This window comes from Urocitellus parryii, chromosome 6, assembly GCF_045843805.1.
Source record: "Urocitellus parryii isolate mUroPar1 chromosome 6, mUroPar1.hap1, whole genome shotgun sequence".
In the NCBI taxonomy this organism is placed as follows: Eukaryota; Metazoa; Chordata; class Mammalia; order Rodentia; family Sciuridae; genus Urocitellus; species Urocitellus parryii.
The window spans coordinates 108,245,014-108,267,017 of NC_135536.1; the positions used below are offsets into that span (position 1 = coordinate 108,245,014).

At 35.0% G+C, this 22,004-nt stretch overlaps 1 protein-coding gene across 1 annotated transcript in view; it reads right to left on the bottom strand.

The window, feature by feature from the left end:
- The window catches only part of Herc1 (HECT and RLD domain containing E3 ubiquitin protein ligase family member 1), a 191,842-nt gene that overhangs the window by 26,593 nt on the left and 143,245 nt on the right, over positions 1-22,004 (bottom strand). The window contains exons 41-59 of the mRNA XM_026384846.2: positions 21,846-21,962; positions 21,390-21,621; positions 19,904-20,028; positions 18,358-18,578; positions 16,946-17,214; positions 16,107-16,159; positions 15,017-15,217; positions 13,913-14,087; positions 9,243-9,513; positions 8,895-9,108; positions 7,554-7,759; positions 6,690-6,817; positions 5,977-6,104; positions 4,768-4,968; positions 3,201-3,331; positions 2,169-2,368; positions 1,841-1,946; positions 992-1,138; positions 534-635 (exon numbers count right to left, since the gene is read on the bottom strand). Coding sequence (XP_026240631.2) covers positions 534-635; positions 992-1,138; positions 1,841-1,946; positions 2,169-2,368; positions 3,201-3,331; positions 4,768-4,968; positions 5,977-6,104; positions 6,690-6,817; positions 7,554-7,759; positions 8,895-9,108; positions 9,243-9,513; positions 13,913-14,087; positions 15,017-15,217; positions 16,107-16,159; positions 16,946-17,214; positions 18,358-18,578; positions 19,904-20,028; positions 21,390-21,621; positions 21,846-21,962 — 3,227 coding nt within the window. The remainder of the gene's footprint in view (positions 1-533; positions 636-991; positions 1,139-1,840; positions 1,947-2,168; positions 2,369-3,200; positions 3,332-4,767; positions 4,969-5,976; positions 6,105-6,689; positions 6,818-7,553; positions 7,760-8,894; positions 9,109-9,242; positions 9,514-13,912; positions 14,088-15,016; positions 15,218-16,106; positions 16,160-16,945; positions 17,215-18,357; positions 18,579-19,903; positions 20,029-21,389; positions 21,622-21,845; positions 21,963-22,004) is intronic.

Sequence of the window (22,004 nt, forward strand, 5' to 3'; positions counted from 1 at the left end):
GTTCTTTTAATATCATTTAACCACCTAAAATGTAAACCAAACAGCACATTGGCATTAATCTTTAAGAGTATGAGAAACAATTACTGTAGGAGATATCACATCATTAAATTACTTCACAGTAAGGTGACTAGTGTTTTTGTTAGAGCCTTAAGTTTAAAAGCCACGATATATTTTGCATACTTGAATTAAATGTCTCACAATGTTTTCCCCCCCAGAGAAAATTCTTTTGAGATAGCTTAGTGTTATGCCAAAAATCACAAAAGAAAGAAAAAATCCATTTTATATCTTTCAATGGAAATGAAATTACTCAATTAAGCCCTTTCACCAAAGCCCAGAGAATAATAGAAAGAGTACTAGACAATAAATTAGAAGGCCTGGTTTCTAATTATTCCACCATGAAATAGCTGCATTATCTCCAGCATATAACAATCTCTCTGGATATGTTTGTCATCCATGAAGTAAGGTGCTTAGCCATGATTTCTAAAACTGCTTATAGGCTTATATCCTATAAGTTGATATAACTGCAACATTACCTTTGATCTATTTGAGCAAGCAGCCACCCCAACTTCTGGAATCCACACTGTGGTTTGAATAGCTCCAGAGCCTATCACAACTGTCTGCAAGACAGAGCCATCCTAAAATGAGATAAATTTGTCAGTACACATTATTTAACCTTAGGCATCACTGACATTTAAAATTTATACTTTATATTCATAAAAACATTCTGATATCTATACTTCAGCTAAATTCAACAACGTCTAATTACTTACTGACAACCCAATTTTATAGGATCTTGAGGACCTTAAGAATATTTATCAACAGTAAGAAAAATTAAAGGGCAGAGGATTGTTATTATTTTTTCTAAGGGATGAGTATTCTTAAAGGAGTTTATTAGGTATTCAAGATATTATTACATCAAATAATTTTTACCACACATATTTAAGTCAATGTAAAAATATTTCTTAAAATAAAAATAAGTTTATGCTCTTACCCTTAAAGACCAAATGTTCATGAGCCCACCAAGTCCACCAGACACCAGGGCCAACCCATCAGAACTAAAGGCAACAGTTCGAACAGGAGTGATGTGTCCCCGCAGCTGATAAATACATTTGGCTCCTGCCAATTTCCTATATCCATCCTGCAATCATTGTTTTTAACATATATTAAAATAAAAGCAATTTATGGGTTTAAAAGTTATAATTCATTCTTGAAAATTTTACATTTCAGTGTAAAACTAGGGACTGGGGAGAGGGGAACACCTTCTCTCATAATGATTAGTTAGTCTGACTGAGTAAATAATAAAACATCAGTCTGGTTCTCCTTTGCTGAAGCTGAGTTTCACTTTTTCAGATCCATTTCTAAACTAGTTTTCTACTCTTCAAATTGGCAGAAATGACTACGTTTTCAAGTACCAGTTATCCTCCAGAGATAAGAACATACTGATTTCTATTTTTTTTAGCCAATGGTTTAATTTTTTAAATTTCAGCTTTATGTAACTTTCATTTTTATGAATGATACTCTGGAATGTATGTACCCATGGTGTTCCTACTTCACTGTACCTAAGATTCAGCTGATTACAGTAGCATTGATTCTATTCATCACCATCATAACAGTCACTATTCAATATGCATTAAATATTTCATCTTAACAATTATGGTATCTGATTCAAATAAATTAAACTAATTCAGAGAGCACACAGAGTATAACAATTATTGATAATTCTTTAAAGGATTCTGCCCTTTGGGATATTGTGCTAAGTATCTTACTGAGGGAGAATTACTTTGATTAGCTATACTATCTATGATTTCAGAGAAAGTCTTCAAAAACACCAGAACATTACCTGGCAATTTGATTCCTGGTCCCACCATCCTTCTGAACTAGTCATACTGGTCTGTGTATTATCTTGTGGAATACACCAAACACATACCAAGCCACTCTGACAGCCACTTAAAAAAAAATTGGTCACATAGAAGATTACATACTAAGTTTCACATTGGAAAAGCACTCTTTATTTCTTTGAGGTGTTTAACAGTATTACAAATTATATGAACAGTAACTGGCAAAAAACTGTTTTAAGACTACTGAGAAGCCACATTTAGTGCAAATAATAGTCGACATTAAAAAAAAAATTAAGACACACATGCACACGCGCACAATTTATAACATACGTAGCCATTAGTAACTGCAACTTGGATCCTCTCCCTGGAAGGTTGCACCAAGCAATGCCATTCACAATAGATGGATGACAGAGTGAATGCAGACAGCGCCAGCATCCTGAAATAGGTCCCCAGAGTTTCACATTTTCTTCTTTGGCACATGTCATAAGAATATGGCCTGTCGGGTCCCATTTCATACTGACAAGAGTATCCTTGAAACGATTGGGAGAGGGAAGAAATCAGAAAAGGGAAAAAAATGATTTTTCTTTCACAAATAAATTATTTAAATTCAATAATTTATGATATATTTCTATAACTCAATTACTTTGAAATCAACATTTTAAGCCTGTCACACACTGCCATGTCATTTCCAATTATTAAATAAACTTACTCTATAATATAATCTTTGTTATATATATATATTTGTGACAGTCAAACATCAATAAATGTTAATCAGAAGGAATTATTAAATTCTGACTCCCGAGAGATACATTATTTTTCATTTGCATGAGCATTTCAAGAGTCATTTTTACTGACTGATATTCATTTCAGTGAAAAAGAAGAAACTTCAAAAAAGCAGCAGCACCCATCACCAAATGGACAAACATTTATAAAAATGTGTGACATGTTTTGTATTTATATGGTTGTGATCACATGTTCTGATGTTTTTTAACCCTCCTTCCATAACTCCCAACTCCAGATTTCAGGCATTTATGTCACCTGCCTAGGTGTCCTGTAAACATCTGAATTATCAAAATGTTTACAATAAAGGAATCATCTTCATGAGTGGAATTTCTGGCATCAATAAGAGACACTGAAAAGGGAGTATTCCCAGAATATTCCCATATCACTGTTTTGGTTTTACTTTTTTCATGGCTTGATTTTTTTCTTTTTTAACATAGACTTTTCCATATACATACATGGACTGAAGAGTTTGTGTAACAATAGAATATTAAATCTTAAGTACATGATGTAAACATTTTAAAGAAATTGGTACCGAATAAAAAGCAAGAAAAATAAACTCTCTGGTGAAGACCCGTTTACCTTATGTGCATCAATTAGAACAATGCCTCCTTTCTCAAGTGGTTCCTTTGTTCCCAGTAGCAATTTTCCATCAAAATATCCCACTGCAAATGGTCTATCTTCACTGAACCAAGCAATGCAAGTAACAGATACTAATATGATAATAACAAGATAAAGAAAGAAGAGAGAGACTTATTTGTTATTTTCTGATACTCTGAAACAAGTATATCCTACTGCAATCACTGTAAATTTCCAAATAGCTCTTTACTGCATTAGACAAAAAGTAAGCCTACTATAAGGCTTACATGTAACTCACTCTAAAACTCATTTTTAAGTGACAAAGTACCTCATTTTTAATCTTTTATTCTTTTTCAGATTGTTGTTACAAAAGAGTGACAACAACTGAATACCTTGGTTTATTTTAAGTTGCTGAATGAGAAGTGAAATAACTCAAGTTATAGAAAATGACCTGTCCCTTCTTCTGTTTATTTAATATTCCCTACTCTGTGTGTTTCCATATTCTATCAAAACAATCTGCTTTTTAAAGCTTATATAACACTGAAAGGCTAAAAAAGAAGGGGAAAAACAGTATAACTATAGAATTGGGGGGTAGGAACAGATTGGATAGGAGAAAGACTTTTCACTCTATACCCTTTAAAAATTTCTAAATATTTGAACCCTGTGAATGTTATAAACTTTTTCCCCCCTTGTGGTGCTGGGAATTGAACTCAGGGCCTTGTACATGCAAGGCAAGCACTCTACCAAATGAGCTATATCACTAGCCCACTGAAGTACTTTTTAAAATTTTTTTTTTTTTTAGTTGTAGATGGGCACAATACATTTATTTATTTATTTATTTATTTATTTTTATGTGGGGCTGAGGATCGAACCCTGGGCCTCACACCTACGAGGCAAGTACTCTACCACTGAGCTACAGCCTTAGCCCCATGAGCTATTTTTTAAAAATTAAATTTTTTAAAAAACCTCTTCTACTCTGTATTATTTGCTTTTGTAGTACTGAGGATTGAACTCAGGGCTTCACATATGATGGACAGTGCTCTACCACTGAGCTACTGAAAAACTTCTACTCTGTTAGTGAAGTACCATGTAAGCAAGCACTTGGAGCTTTGAAATTACACCACTCCCCCAAAGTTACTAACTAATACTACTAAGGTGCCTACCTACTCACAGTACATGGTAAGAAAATAAATGGAAACAGACTTCTGAATTTCTCGTCAAACCAGGAATTTTCCACCTTTTCCCATTTCCTCAATTTCACTCATTGTTAACAATTTCATCTCTACCAATGATTATTATCTTTTTTTCTCTTGGACAATTCTTCTTTCAAGGGAGACTTTGGAATCTTACAGGATGAATGACTAATATGCATTATAATAATATTAAATCTCATTTTGGCAGAGAAGTTTGAAGAGAAATATATTTCAATTTAGTAACTAATTCAAGTGAAACACCAAGTAGATAAAACCCAAAAGTAATATTCACTTATCATTTTTGAAAAGCAAGAGCCAAAACACCAAGTCTATGTGGTTTGGGGCAAACTTTTTCAACTAGACACAAGTGCATTTACCATCCTTTCGATAGCAATGCTCCAGTTCTCGACGATGCATGGTAGACACATCAACAACTTCAATCAGTCCTAGAGATCCATCCATCCGTCCCACCAACAGTAATTCTGGAGACTCTCCTGACCAGGCTGTAGCTGGACTCTCTTCTGGCCAAGCCAGGGCAGATACCCAATGAGGTTGAATATCTACTAATCCTTTTCCTCCTATAGAGGGGGAAATTATTAACTATTTGTTATTTAATTATTTAAGAAAAATAACAAGAACAAAAAAAATTACTTAAATTATTAATATATTCAATGCAGCTCCTAATTTCATAATAGCTTACTAATAAGTCTGTGAAGACAGTATCCTTCATTTATTTTATTATTAAATTAATAGGTTTTCTGTAACTATTAATAAGACAAAATTACACAGGTATAGGAGGGGAAAAAAGGAAATATTTAGTGGCAAATACCAAATACCTAAGACCTTTCCTAATAATTATTGACCAAATTAATATGAATAATTTATTTAGGGTAAAAGCTAGCTATTCCTCAAATAACTGAAGTACAATACCCATTCCTCAAATATGTGAAAATGAACAAAAATACTAATAAGCCCAGGATTATATTTTTTTTCTTTTCTTCCTTTCCATTTTCTTTTTTTTTTGATATGACAGAGTGAGCCCCATATCTATTTACTGTTGAACTACATCGCCAGTCCTTTTTAATTTTATTTTGAGACAAATAAGGCCCTTACTAAGTTAGGGCCTTGCTAAGTTGTTGAGGCTAGCCTTGAACTTGCAATCCTCTTGCCTCAGTCTCTGGAATTACTGGGATTATAGATATGCACACTGTGCCTGGCATTTTATTTTTTATTTTCCAGAGAAGTGTAATAAAAATCAACAAGAATTTGTATCTGTGAAACAAATATAAAGAGAAATATTTAAGCGATCCAAAGGTTACATAGTTTAAAATTCAGTGAACACTATTTTTCCTCAAATATTACTTAGTAATGTACTCAAAGAATTTTTAGTTTACAACTACTAGGTTAGTTGAAATTCCAAGAAAAAAAAATCAGAAATGAGTTTTTTTGCTCCAATTTAAATCACATTTTACATAGATTTGATAGTTATTAAACAGCTTATGATTTTCAAGGTATAGAGAAGCCACTGTTTGGACTTAGAAGGTTAAAAGGCATAAAAAGTAGTTGACCATTTGTATGACTCTTACCATTAACTTGCCAGATATTCACCATCTTTTCCAAAGCCCCAGCTAGATATTTGCCACTGATGCTCCAAGAAACAGGAGAGAAGCTTGGATCACTGGGTGACCCAAGGCTATCCTCGGCATCCCCTTCCCTAGAATACAAAAGATTGTATGAAATTCTAATCCTTATTATTCAAAAGAAAACTAAACCTCAAACTTTAAAATAAAGATTTCATTAAGATTAGAGTGCACAATAGCCAAATGATGTTTATACTATTTCTCATTTAATTAGTACATAATTTGTTCGCAGAGATATGCAGATTTTATAAACATTGTACACATGATTATCATGCAAAATACATTGATTTCTATTTACCTAATCTCTAGGAAAGTCCTCAGAAAAGAGATACCTACAACTGGCTATAATATAATAAAAACTGCTATATTTTGATATAAGTAACATAATTATGCTAATTCCCAATCAATCCTTGAAAACTAATAAAAAAATTAACCTGTTTTATATACTTGAAAATTTATTTGCCAGTAGACTCTGAGTAAGTCAAATATAGTTAATTTATAATTATATTTTCTGAATTACTACCCTGGAAAGTAAAAATAAACACTGGAGATTTAATAATACTATTAAAAAATTTAGTGACAACTTGATTACATTAACAACCAAGATGAGACATGTTTGGGATTCTCTTAAATGTTATACAAGTGATGCAAACACTCACAATCTGTTGAATACACAGGTCTGTTGCAGTGAATATTGTTTCTTGGTAACATTCCACACTCGAATGGTACCATCATTCCCACTTGTAGCTAAGAGACCTTTTTTATTACACCAAACACATGTCATTACCTGGAAAAATTGGGAATAGTACTTTAAAACTATACTTCAAGTAAGCATATATTTGTAAGCCATTTAGAAAAAAATGAGACCATGCATATTGAATTATAGCATAAACACTTTCACAGTTTCATGATAGTGTCTTTTTAATTTTCATAGAATTTTTCAAATGATAAAATCCTTTAATCAGAACTTACTTGATTGTTGCTAGACTTAGCTTTTCCAAACTCACTTGACTTATCTAAAATATACTAAAAGCTTGACTAAACATATTTAATGCAATAAAATACAAATATTTTAACACATGAATGTTCTATAAAATAAACAACAGACTAAGAAGTGGTTTTAAAATTCCTTAAGTAAGACAGTTCAGTCTTCATTTTCCAAATGCACTTATCATTGGTCAGAGCCCAGTAGGTTAGATTTTCCTTTTGCATAAATAAGCCTTTATCTTTTGTGAAGCTAATTCTTCGGGTTTTTTTTTTCCATCATCCCCCATCTGATTTCTCCTGTTTGCATGCTGTTATATCAACCCAATGGACAAAGAAAGTAGAGTTGGTAACTAGTAAGCAAATCTTGGGGTGTGTGTGTGTGTGTGTGTGTGTGTGTGAGAGAGAGAGAGAGAGAGAGAAAGAGAGAGAGAGAGAGAGAGAGCGCAGAAGGACAAAGACAGAGAGATGAGAAACTAAGATCTAAACTGAGCTATTTTACATAGGTGATTAATACACTTTATACTCAAAATACATACTCTGTTCTGATGAGCCTCCAACTTGATAAAGGAACATTTCCTGAGATCTCCTCCCATATCAGCCAGTGTTTGTGGAGCAGTTTGGTTGTCACGGTCGTGTGCAGCAAGAGTGCGTACAAGTTGTTGAGCAGCCCATTGCCTATGCTGTGAGGACAGCCTGGAGGAGAGGCAGCAGGCTGCCAGGGCATTAGCCAGCTCCAGAGGGCCTACAGCAGAAGGATCATAGGAAGGATAGGCATACAATTGGGCAATTAAACCTGCTTAAACAAAACAATGAAATGATGCCCAGGTGAGAGCTGGTGGTGATGAACAAACAAAAATGGGTTAACCCATTTCTTCTAAGAATTAGCACTTTTGCAAGCAATCATATCACAAAGATATACATAAGAGATAAAGCATTTACTTCATATTAAATTCTATAATGTCTCAATTGACTACAAGTAAACATTTCCTTATACATCAATAAATAATCCTTGCTCTAAGAACTCAGTAGGCTAGAAATACAGTAGGAATAATTTTAATGCTCATGCAGAGATAGCATGCCCTTAGAAATAACAGTTTGGCTTTCCCTGCTCAGAGAACTTGGGAACTGGGGTTGTAGCTTGGTAGGAGAGCACATGCTTAGCATGCTCTCTCCTGTTTGATTTCTCCCAGGTTCAGTCACATGGGGGGAAGAAAAAGGAATTAAACAGTCCAGTCAAGGGACTGAGCTGATGGATCCAAAAGCCCATCTCTTTGGCCAAATAGCCTGATGAAGAGAAGGGTAGAAGCCAGATGCATTGGCACACATCCGTAATCCCAGCTATTCAGAGGGCTGAGACAGGAGGATTACAAATTTGAGACCAGTACAGGTGATTTAGTGAGACCCTTTCTCAAAAAAAGAAAAAAGAAAAAAGGCAGGATGCAGGCTGTGGACATAGTAAGTGGTGCAGCACTTGCCTAGCATGTGTAAAGCTCTGGTTTTGATGCCCAGCACCTCCCCCCGCTCCAAAAAAAAAAAAAAAAAAAAGAGAGAGAGAGGAAGAAGATAGCCACTGATTACATAGTGGTGTTTAAAATTATAATTATTCTATAACACTGAATTTATCTAAATTTTAATTAAAGAAATCTACCAGGATTATTATATATTGTGAGTCAAAATACAATCTATATACTAATTTGGCGCATTTTTAATACTTCCGTACACAGTGAAAAAGTATCCATGTACTTTTTTATGTTCTAAACTTAAGAAGCTCACATTTTACTTATTATAATATCACATATAACAATGCAAAAATACATTTTTTAAAAAACATGAATTTAGTTGATTAGAAAACTTTATTTAAGTAGTATAAAACCTACCTTTCTTTTCAACTTCTGACTTATCATAGTTAGGTCTCAGTTTGGCCCCTTTGTCTGCTAGTAATGCCACAAGGGCCTGTGTTACAACAAAGTTTGGAGAGGTTACAAGCTTATTCTCTTCAGCAATTCCTCGGAGAAAGCTTGGTAGAAACTTTCTCTGAATTGGATCATCGACTGTGGTTAGATTTACACCTGTTGCAGCAGAAATCAAGTTCTGAAGAGGCAATTAGAACAAACAGGCTTAATTTTTACATATACTTTTGGAACAAAAATATTTCAAATAAATGTTTCTCCAAGAATCAGAGGGAAATAAGCTATGCAGTAGGATAAATACTGAAGCAAACTTACCTGTGTACACAACTGCACCAGCAGTTTTGCAGCACTAGGAGTGTTTGATGCCAGACATCCCACTGCTGTGCTCAGATAGGCGAGGCAAGAAATGGGTTTGTTGGTCTTGCTGTGACTGCCTCGTGAACGTTCTGAGGTGCCTGCTGTAGCTGAAGGGCTGGTGGAGAGGCCAGCTCTTCCTGCTGCAGCCAAGCACATTAATCGAACCAGCGTTCGGATATCTGTTAGCCCCAGAGACTCAAGACCAGCAGCCAGACTACAACTCGAACCACTGCCAGGAAAGGAAAACACTCAAATGGATAAAGAAAATAGATTCTTAAGGGACTATCTGGAGCCCCACATACCATCCACAGCATCAAAAACCAGAATAAAATGAAAGCTATGCTATTGCATCTTAGTAAATGTCAAAAATACTATGCAAGCTAAACTTTCTCTTGTTTCAATAAATACTGGTGTACACTTTAAGTATCACCAATTACCAGAGAATAACATGTAGGAATTTTCATGTCACATGAATTTTCACAGTGTGAGTAATCCCCTGTAACTACTCTCCAGCTCAACAAACATTAATAGCAGTACCTCAAAAGCCGCTTTGGGATCTTGTCAGTCACTATAACCCTCAAAAGTTACCACATTTGACTTTTTTTTTTTTTTTTTTTTTGGGTACTGGGAGCTCTAGGGTGCTCTACCACTAAGCCACACCTCTGGTCCTTCTTATTTTTGAGACATGTTTCCCTAAATTGCCTAAACTGGCCTCAAAATTGTGATCTTCCGGCTCAGCCTCCAGAATCACTGGGATTACAAGTGTGTGCCACCAAAAGACCCAGAATAGCAAAAGCAATTCTAAGCAGGAAGTGTGAATCTGGAGGTATAGCGATACCAAAGTTCAAACTGTACTACAAAGCAATAGTAACAAAAACAGCATGGTACTGGTACCAAAACAGGCGGGTGGACCAATGGTACAGAATAGAGGACACAGAGACTAATCCACAAAGTTACAACTATCTTATATTTGATAAAGGGGCTAAAAACATGCAATGGAGGAAGGATAGCATCTTCAACAAATGGTGCTGGGAAAATTGGAAATCCATATGCAACAAAATGAAATTGAATCCCTTTCTCTCACCAGCCACAAAAGTTAACTCAAAATGGATCAAGGAGCTAGATATCAAACCAGAGACACTGCGTCTGATAGAAGAAAAAGTTGGCTACGATCTACATATTGTGGGGTCAGGCTCCAAATTCCTTAATAGGACTCCCATAGCCCAAGAGTTAACAATAAGAATAAACAAATGGGACTTACTTAAACTAAAAAGTTTTTTCTCAGCAAAAGAAACAATAAAAGAGGTAAATAGAGAGCCTACATCCTGGGAACAAATTTTTACCCCCCGACACATCAGATAGAGCCCTAATATCCAGAATGTACAAAGAACTCAAAAAATTAAATAATAAGATAACAAATAATCCAATCAACAAATGGGCCAAGGACCTGAACAGACATTTCTCAGAGGAGGACATACAATCAATCAACAAGTACATGAAAAAATGCTCACCATCGCTAGCAGTCAGAGAAATGCAAATCAAAACTACCCTAAGATACCATCTCACTCCAGTAAGATTGGCAGCCATTAGGAAGTCAAACAACAATAAGTGCTGGCGAGGATGTGGGGAAAAGGGTACACTTGTACACTGCTGGTGGGACTGCAAAATGGTGAGGCCAATTTGGAAAGCAGTATGGAGATTCCTGGGAAAGCTGGGAATGGAACCACCATTTGACCCAGCTATAGCCCTTCTCGGACTACTCCCTGAGGACCTTAAAAGAGCGCACTATAGGGATACGGCCACATCAATGATTATAGCGGCACAATTCACAATAGCTAGACTGTGGAACCAACCTAGATGCCCTTCAATAGATGAATGGATAAAAAAAATGTGGCATCTATATACAATGGAGTATTATGCAGCACTAAGAAATGACAAAATCATAGAATTTGGAGGGAAATGGATGGCATTAGAGCAGATTATGCTAAGTGAAGCTAGCCAAGCCCTGAAAAACAAATGCCAAATGTCTCCTTTGATATAAAGAGAGCAACTAAGAACAAAACAGGAAGGAAGAGCATGAGGAAAAGACTAACTGTAAACAAAGACAAATGGGGGGAGAGAAAGGGAGAGAGAAGGGAAAGGATATGCAAATGGTAGGAGACCTTCAATGATACACAAAAGTATAAGAGGTTATGATGGGCAAGGGGGAGGGGGGAAAAAGGGAGAGAATTGAACAACAGCAGAGGAGGCAGAGAGGGAAGGTGGGAGGGGAGGGGAGGGGGGATAGTAGCGGTTAGGAAAGGTAGCAGATCAAGACAGTCACTAATATGCCATTATGTAAAAATGTGAGTATGTAACAGATGTGATTCTGCTATCTGTATTTGGGGTAGAAATGGAAGTTCAAAACCCAATAGAGTCAAATGTATGAAAGATGATTTATCAAGAGCTCTGTAATGTTTGGAACAATCAAAAATAAAAAAAAAAAAAAAAAAAAAACAAGTGTGTGCCACCAACCCTGGCCACACTGACTTCTAAAGCCATAAATTACTTTTGTCTGCTTTTTGAACTCTAAAATAAAGTATGTGCTCTTCTGTGTCTGGCTTCTTTTGTTCAAGATTTTGTAAGATTCATCCATGTGATTACATTATGTGGTTTATTAATTTTTATTGACATATAAACAAAATCTACCATCATCCATTTGTCCATACAGATGACAATCAGGTGGTTTCTACTATGAGGCTGTTATGTCACGAATACTCTTATGTATGTCTTTTGGTGCACATGTAGAAGCATTTCTGTTGTATACATCTACCCAGAAGTGCTGGGTCATAGAGTATGTTCATATTCAGCTTTAATTGATATTAGCAAACAGTTTTCCAAAGTAGTTGTATCAATTTATTTTCTCTAGGTGTTTCACAGCCTTATGTTCGACCCCCTCCTCAAGTCTTAAATTTTAGTCATTCTGGTGAGTGTGAAGGATGTCACTGGCTTTTAATTTTCATTTCTCGTAAGACTAATGAGGTTTAAATACCTTTTCATGTTTACCATTTGGAAATCCTCTTGTATGAAGCACTTCTCAAAATGTATTTTGCCCACTTTTCTTTTGAATTATTTTTACTTTTGATTTATGGGAATTCTCTATATATTGCTGGTTATATGCATTGCTAATATCTTCTCCCATTCTGTGGTTTGCTTTTTTTTTTTAACTTTCTTCATGATTTTTACTAAACAGAAGTTTTCAGTTTTAACTCAATCTAATTTATCAATCTTTTTCTTTTTCTTTTTTTTGTGGAGTGTGGCGGTTACCAGGGGAACTCAACCACTGAGTCACATCCCCAGCCCTATTTTGTATTTGATTTAGAGACAGGGTCTCTACTGAGTTGCTTAGTGCCTCACTTTTGTTGAGGCTGGCTTTAAACTCATGATCCTCCTACTTCAGCTTCCTGAGCCACTAGGATTACAGGTGTGTACCACTTTACCTGGCCAATCATTTTCTTTATGGTGGACACCTTCTATGACTTTAGAAATTCAACCCCAAGATCAAGAATAAATTCTTCTATATTACTTATAGAAACTTTATTGTCTTATACATTTAGATCTAAGAGCAACTTTGGAATGATTTGGTTTATTTTATATAGTGTAAGTTTGGGGTCAAGACTCATTTTTCTTACCCTTATGTGAATAAATCCACCTGACCCTGCCCTAGTTGCTGAAAGGACTATTCTTTAAACATTGCTCTACAGTTTTAACCACTGACAAAAATCCAACAAATCAAGTGTCTATATACATGTGTGAATCTGTTTCTGAAATCTATTCTTCTCCATTATCCTATTTGTCTATTCTTGAGCTAACACCACACAGTTCTAAGTTTTATTTTTTCTTCATTGATTTGCCACCAAATACTTCCACTTAAGTTTTTCTTAAATGGGTGTTTTTCAGGTGTTCTTTTTCTTTTTTGTATTATATTTCAAAATATGAACTAAGCAAGAGTCCCTATATCAAAATTCGCAAGATTTTGCTATAGTTGGGCTGATTCTGCAGAAACATTCAATCTTTAACTTTTACCCAGCTAATTTTTACTTATCTTTTTTTACATAGAAAATAATGTTATTATACTGAGTAGATGGCATACGTTTAATTTTGTTATTTGAAGTGGACCAATAGGCTTTTTTTTTGGGGGGGGGGTAGGGGAGTTCACTGGGAATTGAACTCAGGGGCACTCAACCACTGAGCCATATCCCCAGCCCTATTTTGTATTACTTAGAGACAGGTCTCTAAGTTGTTTAGCACTTCGCCATTGCTGAGGCTGGCTTTGAACCCATATTCTCCTGTCTACAGAGCTACTGGGATTACAGGCATGCACCATCCTTCCCACCCTCTGCCAATAATAATAATAATGAAGCAGAAAAGAAAGTTAAGTAATCAGGCACCATGGTTCATGCCTATAACCCTAGCTACTCAGGAGATTGAGGCAGGAGGATCCACGAGTTCAAGGATAGCCTAAGCAACATAGGAAGACACCCCTCAAAAAAATTTTTTTTCTATCTTACCCTCCCAAATAACATCAGATTCCTATCTAATATATACCAGAAGCCAACTTAGCATCATTTACACAAAATAAAACTCACCTGACTGAGAGAAGAGACAGTGCTCTCATGACCATGGTTCTAGCCAGAAGAACTTGAGCAGCAGCTGTCACTCTCCTTAAAGCCACCACCCGGTCATGAGGATTTGCAAGAGCTGCTGCCTGCTCTCCTAATGTTATTCTCCCAGAGGAACTCTTTTCTACAGAGCCATGGCAACCTGAAAAAACAGGATTGTGTTTAGTTCTCAACAGGTAAAAAAAAAAAAGTATCTGGACTACAGAAAATTTTTCCTATTTTATATAGATGCTAGCCTGCAAAGAAATACAGCAAACCAATGTATTTTGCTCATTTCGAACTTCATTATACAGAAAATTCCTTCAGAGAAACTTGGATATTTCTAAGTTCTAATTTAGATATTTCTAAGTTAACAACCTATTAAAGTTTCTATTGAAAATTTTTTTTACTCATATGTCACTTTTACTGATCTATCTATCTATCTATCTATCTATCTATCTATCTATCTATCTACTTCCCCTCAGCCTATTAGTACTGGGGATTGAATCCATGGGCACTCCACTACTAAGCTACATCTCCAGACCTTTATATATTCTAAATTTTGAGACAGGCTCTTACTAAGTTTCTCACACTGACTTCAAACTTGCAGTCCTCCTGCCTCAGTCACTCAAGTAACTGGGATTACAGGCAATGCCACCACCACAACCACTTCCACTGATATTAATAGATGTAAAAAAGACACAATTTTTAAAATATGCTTTGAGTACACATAAAGGACTGTCACCAGTACTGTCTCAAGTTCTTATTTTGTATTCCCTACAACAAAAATTCCATATTTTCACCAATATAAAAACAAAAACGCTGCCCAATAATTTTAGTCAGTTAAAGAATTCTCTTATAACAAAGTTTAAAAAATCCTTAGTCGTGTTTTACAAATCATCCTTTTATCACTTCAATAGTTCATAAACACAAAAAAATCAAAACTTAATATTATATCATACCTCTAAAATGTTAAAACAACTGGTTAGAGAGACTTGATCATGTAAGAAAACATTAAACCACTTACTATTTATCTAAGAAACAAATTAAAATGGACAATAAAAACCAATGCAAATTAGTATTTCAGTTTACCTATTTGCATAAGAGTCTCTTCCATACTGTTGGTAGCTGTGACCATTGCCACTGATGCTCCTAGTGGGTCACTGTCAGGGAACTGAACTGGTTCTGGTACAATGCGCCGGTCATTTAAACCAAGTGGTCCAGCAAGCAATTCAAATTCCTCTTCACCTGTCAGCTTTTCATCTTCATCAACATCTAACATGTCCCAGTCTTCTGGAATTTAAATAAATAAATATATGATAAGTGAATATAAACCATGATTTAGCTCTGCTGGCAATCATTATTATAAGACATATCTAAAATACAATTGGATTAGCTAGGCATGATAACACATGCCTGTATTCCAAATGATTTGGGAGGCTGAGGCAGGAGGATCACAAATTCAAGACCAACCTTAGCAACTTAGCAAGAAACTGTCTCAAAGTAAAAAATAAAAAGGGCTGGGGGTGTAGCTCAGTGGTAAAGTGCCTGTGGGTTCAATTCCCAGAACCATATGCACACAAAATAAATAAATATAAGAAAGCTAGATTCAAATTCCACTACCCACAACATAAACTATGGCATCATCTCCTGGTGACCTGACCAAACTGCATTCTTGAAGCAGAGTGAGACAAGAGAAGGGAAAAAGAGCCAGTATAGTTGAAAATAAAATAAACAACTGAAAATGTCACAACTGGTCATGGAGGTTTCAACCAATAAAAAAAGTGTTGTGGGACCAACAAAACGTTCATAACACTGTCCATAATCATTAAGGAGAGGTTATTTCAAGTAAATGAGTGCTCCAGAAAAATTGATGGTCATCTCAATTTTTTATTTTTCACTTTTCATAATTAGGATGTAAATTTAAAATATACTACATCTCTTTTTTACTTTTTGGAAAAAACATGAAAAACAGAAGTTAACATTCTGTGGTAAAGCTAATATTTGGGCTCAGGTCCTTTTTCCTTTGACTTTCAAACTATGGTTATTACTACAGAATATTCAAGTTAATATATACATAAATACAGACACATATCATGGTATATTTTAGTAACAAATGTTAAGCAGAGAGTATATATAAAAATACATGTAAAATAAAGAGGCTCTCAAAACAAACAACTACCTTCATACACACTGTCCTGCTTGCCAATTAGATCTGGAGCTTGTCCCTTGTACCTGCACCAAACATGAAGAACATTGTGTTTTTATAAAAAGTTAGTATCCAAATTTGTGCAAATTAAGCCATTAGAATGTTTTAATAGGTCATTAATAAAGCAGCAAAATATAAAAGTGTTTTGTATTATGGGGTAATCTAATAAAAACTATAAGGAAGTATGTATTCACATGCTAATAAATCAGTGACTGTTTTACCAAACAACTGCGGAGATTCCTGATCATCTACAACCAACTCTTTCAATCAAACTTCCAAAAAGCCTTTAAGATTTAATAGTTGACAATAAAGACCAAAATTCTACTTACTAGAGATTAAGGATATAGAGAAAATTTTTTCATGGCAACTCATTTAAACAGAGCAGTCTATTTTTTCACCCCAAAAAAAAGGATATTAAATAAGATGTCAGAAATATGGTATAATACATCAATGAAAAAAACTGACTGTATGCCTTCTGAGGGTTAAGGCAAGTGTCCTGACTAAAACTGGCCAATAAGTCAAAGCTTAATAAACTCCAGTGAAGGACCTGCTAAACTCCAGTGAAGGACCTGCTGTCATGCCTCTATTTCAAGACCTCAGAGATCCTAAAAGGACCTGCTGTCATGCCTCTATTTCAGGATCTCAGAGATCCTAAAAGTATTCCCTACTTCTCCATACTTTCTGCCACCAATTCAGCAATCACAGGACTTTGGGAAGATAAAAATTATTCCTCACATGGAAAGTCTTCACTTCCTATCTCTTAAGGTATATGATATTCATAGAGCCTAGATAGCTACACAATTTCAAGGTACCTTTCAGAATTTGTTGTCTTGGACTTAGTCTTCAGAGCTAAATACTTCTCCCTGCAGCTTCCACATAGCAGGTAGTATGGATTTCCACTCCCACATTCACCACCGAACCAGCCATCCACATAAGAGCCATTACTGCGATAGCCCTGACGATTTGCACTGCGCCCACAGCCTGGGTGGTTTCTCTTCATGTGCTGATTGAAGCTGACGACACTGCATTCACACAGTTCACATACCACCACTTCTTCCCTATCTTCAGACTCACAAACATGCTGCATAAAATGATTTCATACCAAATTATTATAGTCAAGTTAACATAAAATTAAGAGGTAAATAGATTGTTTACAATCTTAACTACTTTGTTTACATATCTTAAAATATTCACAATATTTTCATTAATACTTCATAAAAATTTCTTTTAAATAAGAATTCAAGCCAGGCAGTGAGGCATGCCTACAACTTTGGAGGCTGAGGCAGAAGACCCTAAATTTGAGGCTACCTTAGGAACTTAGTAATACTGATCCTATTTCAAAATAAAATAAAAAGGGCTCAGTGGTAGAGGGTCTCTGAGTTCAATTCCCAGTACCATAAAATTAATTAATTTATTTATTTATTTATTTATTTATTTTTAAAAATCAGAATTGAGATCCACAATAAATTGCAATATGAGAAGAGTGAGAAAAGAATTAAGAACATGACAATCTGCCCTATCTTAAAGCAATAATAAAAATAATAATAATAAAAAAAACCCTCTCAAGTGAAAATAACTACTTTTTATCTGGCTATAAAATGCTAAATCTATTTTCTGAATTTCTGAGAAAAGTCATTAGGGTGCAGTTATTTTACTGACTTAATATGGCAGTTAGTTTCCTATAAGATTTATGTCTAAGAACTTTTTAGTCTCTCTATTATAAAATTGTAATGCTAATCAATTTATACATACAAACCCACATGTACCCTGTCCCTGGATGAAGGTATTTAAAATATCTTGGTGGGCACTGGTTCCCAGAATGAGATATTAACAGTGATTAAATGGAACCTATGAAGGAGAAGAGCATGCACTCAGACAGCAATGTGAATGAAGCAGTTATGTTACTTAACCCAGCAGCATCTATGGGGACTGATGCTTGTTTTGTTATCTACCTTTGACATTACAATCAAATATTGCCACAATATGGCTCTCTTCATCTAGTCTGGGGAAAGAAGCAGTAAAATTGCAGAAAAAGCAACAGAGAAACATTTTCATATTGGTTTGTAGGTATCAAAGCAACTTCAAGCATTAAATCCCCAAACATCAAGATGAGATGTAAGGCTTTTTAGAGACTTCAACTCGATACAAGGCTGCTGTTAGTAAGATACATGAATAGGAGGGCAGGAAAATAAGTCAGAGCAGCCCCCGCTGCAGTCACACACACCCAGGTAGGCCAATCCAGTACCTCTGGGATCCACATTCCCAGAATATCATTGTCACTGGTCAGGTCTTGTCCAAACATTGCTTCCATTGCTTCATCATCAAGATCAATTTCCAATTCCTCATCTAAATTAAAGTCATACAACGCCCCTGGGTCTTGCTGCAAAGATATTCCTTCTCTCCGACTTTGATTCCTGTGGGCCTGCACAGAGCGGTATAACCCCGCTCAGAACAAAACAGAAATGGTATTTTATTTGCATGAATAAAGTAATTCTGAATATTTTGCCAGTTCTTAACTGCCACACATAAGATGAGTACCAAACTCATCCTATACAACAAACCTATCACATGTGTTTCATCTCCTATAAAATAGGGACAATAACAGCACTCCTGTCTCACTGGGCTAAATGTTTAAACAAGATAACCCATGAAAAATTCTTTATAATGTTAGTTTTTGTATAGAAAAACATTCAATAAGTGTTAGCTGTTATTATTCTTTCAGGTTTATTTTTTATTTTTATTTTTTGCTTTTTAAAATTTTTTATTTTTATATGATAGCGGAATGCATTACAATTCTTATTACACATATACAGCACAATTTTTCATATCTCTGGTTGTATACATAGTATATTCACACCAATTTGTGACTTCATACCTGTACTTGGATAATAATGATCTCACATTCCACCATCATTAATTACCCCATATCCCCTCCCTTCCTCTCCAACCCCTCTGCCCTATCTAAAGTTTGTCTATTCCTCCCATGCTCCTGCTCCCTATCCCACTATGAATCAGCCTCCTTATAACAAAGAAAATATTCAGCATTTGGTTTTTTGGGGGAAGTTATTGGCTAACTTCACTTGGCATTATCTAAGCCATTCCCCTTTCAATTCATGATAAATATATATATATCCTGCGTTTTCCAGGACAGTTTCTTTCTCACTGTTCCCAAAAATGACTGAATCATTACTTAAATTCTAATATTTCAAAGATCAAATCCTATTTTGACAAATCATATATCCCAGTTTTTGGTTTATAAAACATATTCCCCAATTTATACTTTAAAACATAATCCTATAATAATTTACTAATGAATTGAGGGAATTTATTTTTGCTTAGGTAGGGCCTTATCTACTGGTGAGTACCTAACGTCCACAGAATACATCAAAAAAAGTCTGTGCCTACACTTTTTTGGGCAGTGTCCTTTCTAGTTCCTTCTCACCACTGATGATAAATATCTCACCACTGATAATAAATATCAAATATTCATCATCATTTCTGAGGGATCATTTGTAAAATTTCTCAAAACTTATAAGTGGCCTATATAGCCTTCTACATCAGAGGGAACTTAAAAAATAAATCTTTACATGTATACTCTCATTTCAATTAAGTAAAATTATGCAAATATGTAGAAAATTATATACAAATAGTTATTTTGTTAATGTGGGTGGACTGAATACTTAGTATTATTAGTTACATCTTCTTTAATGCTGCCCTTACAATGACTCTAAAATAAAGTCTTTCACCAAGAGAAGTTGAAATATAATTACCTGCTCTCGCTAGCAATGTGCGAGCTGCTAAATCAAACTTGTGCCTTCTTGTTACTGCTGAGCGACCTCTAGCTGGTGGTCCACTTCCAGAAGCTGCATTCTCTGTATGATCCAGATTATCAGTGCTACAAGTACAAGTTTGAAAGCAACATACCATGAAAAGAAAGCAAGGTGTAAGCTTTCTTGTGGCACTACATTTTTCTCTAAATGTCTTGAGAATAAAATATGCTTTTGAAAAAAAAATTTTTTAAATGCTGGGGATTGAACTCTGGGCTTTGTGAAGCTTAAGTATTCACTTGCTCTACCACTGAGATATGTCTTTAGCCTATGATAAAACTTTGAAATCTGTCTTTTGTCCCTTGCAAAGTTCCTAAATTATAAATAATATCATATGCCCTGAGAGAATGTGTACCTGATTTTTAATTCCACCAATAGTGAAATGGTGCTTAGTTCAGATTCAAATTAAAATTAGATTAGGACTGGGGATGTGGCTCAGTAGTCATTGTGCTTACTTATTATAAGTGAAGCCCTGGGTTCATTCCCCAACACCAAAACGAAAAAGAAGATAAAATATTTGAATAGAATAAAATATTTAAATAAATCCTAAATAATTAAATACTTATAATTTGAAATTATTATGAATAGATATTTCAAAATAAATTATGAAAATATTCACTGAGCTTGTTAGAAAAAGTCTGCATTTTATAAAACACAGCCTTGGTAATTATACAACTCCACCATAGAGATGAAAAATGAAGAAGGTCTAATATCATAAGAAGTGCTGCAGGAGAAAAGATATATTTTAAAAAATATATTTTTAGTTATAGTTTAATTAATTAATTTATTTTTATGCAGTGCTGAGGATCAAACCCAGAGCCTTGCACATGCTAGATGAGCACTCTACCACTGAGCCACAACCCCAGCCCCAGGAGAAAAGATTTTAAGGAGGATTTTAGAATATTTTATTACACGTCATTTAAGGGCAGGCATCATCTCAGAATTCTTTTTACAATGTTAAAAAGGGACATATTATACTAGACACTGAAAATTAAGATAAAATGAAAATTCAAATTTTACTGAGACAGTCCAATTCTATCAAATACGTTAATTAATCTCTATCACTAAAATGAACATTCTATATTATATCCCTTGTGAGATAAAACTGTTTTTATCAAGAGTGTTTATTTTACTTTAAAATAAACTTTTAATTTTCAGTTTCCTTTTTCCAGCTAACTTTTACATAAAACTTATGCACTTCCTGCTTTTCATGAAAACATCCATTCTGATCAAAACTTCTCATTTTTACTCCTCACAGAAACATAAGCTTATAAATGCCCATCTCTTTTCACATAACTACATTTACCAACTTTATTCATCACTAGAAACATTTATGAAGTGAAATAAATGGTTATTTTGGAGGAACTATTTTTAACACATGGAACAGAAATAAGAAAAAGAAATTTAAAAAAAGAAATTGGAATTTCACCTTTCACTAAAGCCTTCCTCCATTTCAGCAGCATCTGCTGATGGTATGTCTCCTGGTGACTGCAAATAACAGGGATCATTTGACTTTCCACCACTGCCTAAAACTGCTGCTCCATGCCTGGAGTCAGCTGTGCTGCCTGGCTGGGGCTCTTCCTCATCCTCATGCCCAGGGTGCTCTATCATCCACATGGCAAGGACAGTAATATTCTGGGCATCGGCCTCTCCTCGAGCACCTATATAGGGGGAAAAAATTCTGATACTTAATTTGGACAAAGTAATTAGTTATGTTGCTATCAGTTTTGAAGTGTTTTGTCTCATGCCCTTGTAAATGGTAACAGTTACATGGATCTGGTGTAAAAATCTTACCAAGATTTACGACCTCTTTAAAAATACTTTGCCTTCACTAAGGTAGGACTTCTCATATCTACAGATACTAATAAATAAAAATTTATCCCACCTGTAGCTTCCATGGCTTTGGCAATCTGTCGGAGTGAGAACCCCATTTCCAGCAATGGGACAGCAATTGCTGGAGGAGGAGGAGAAGTTGAAAGTCTACTGCTTGGATCTGACAAGGCTGAAGCAAAAGAAAAAGAAGTAAAGGCCTAAATGTAAGTTC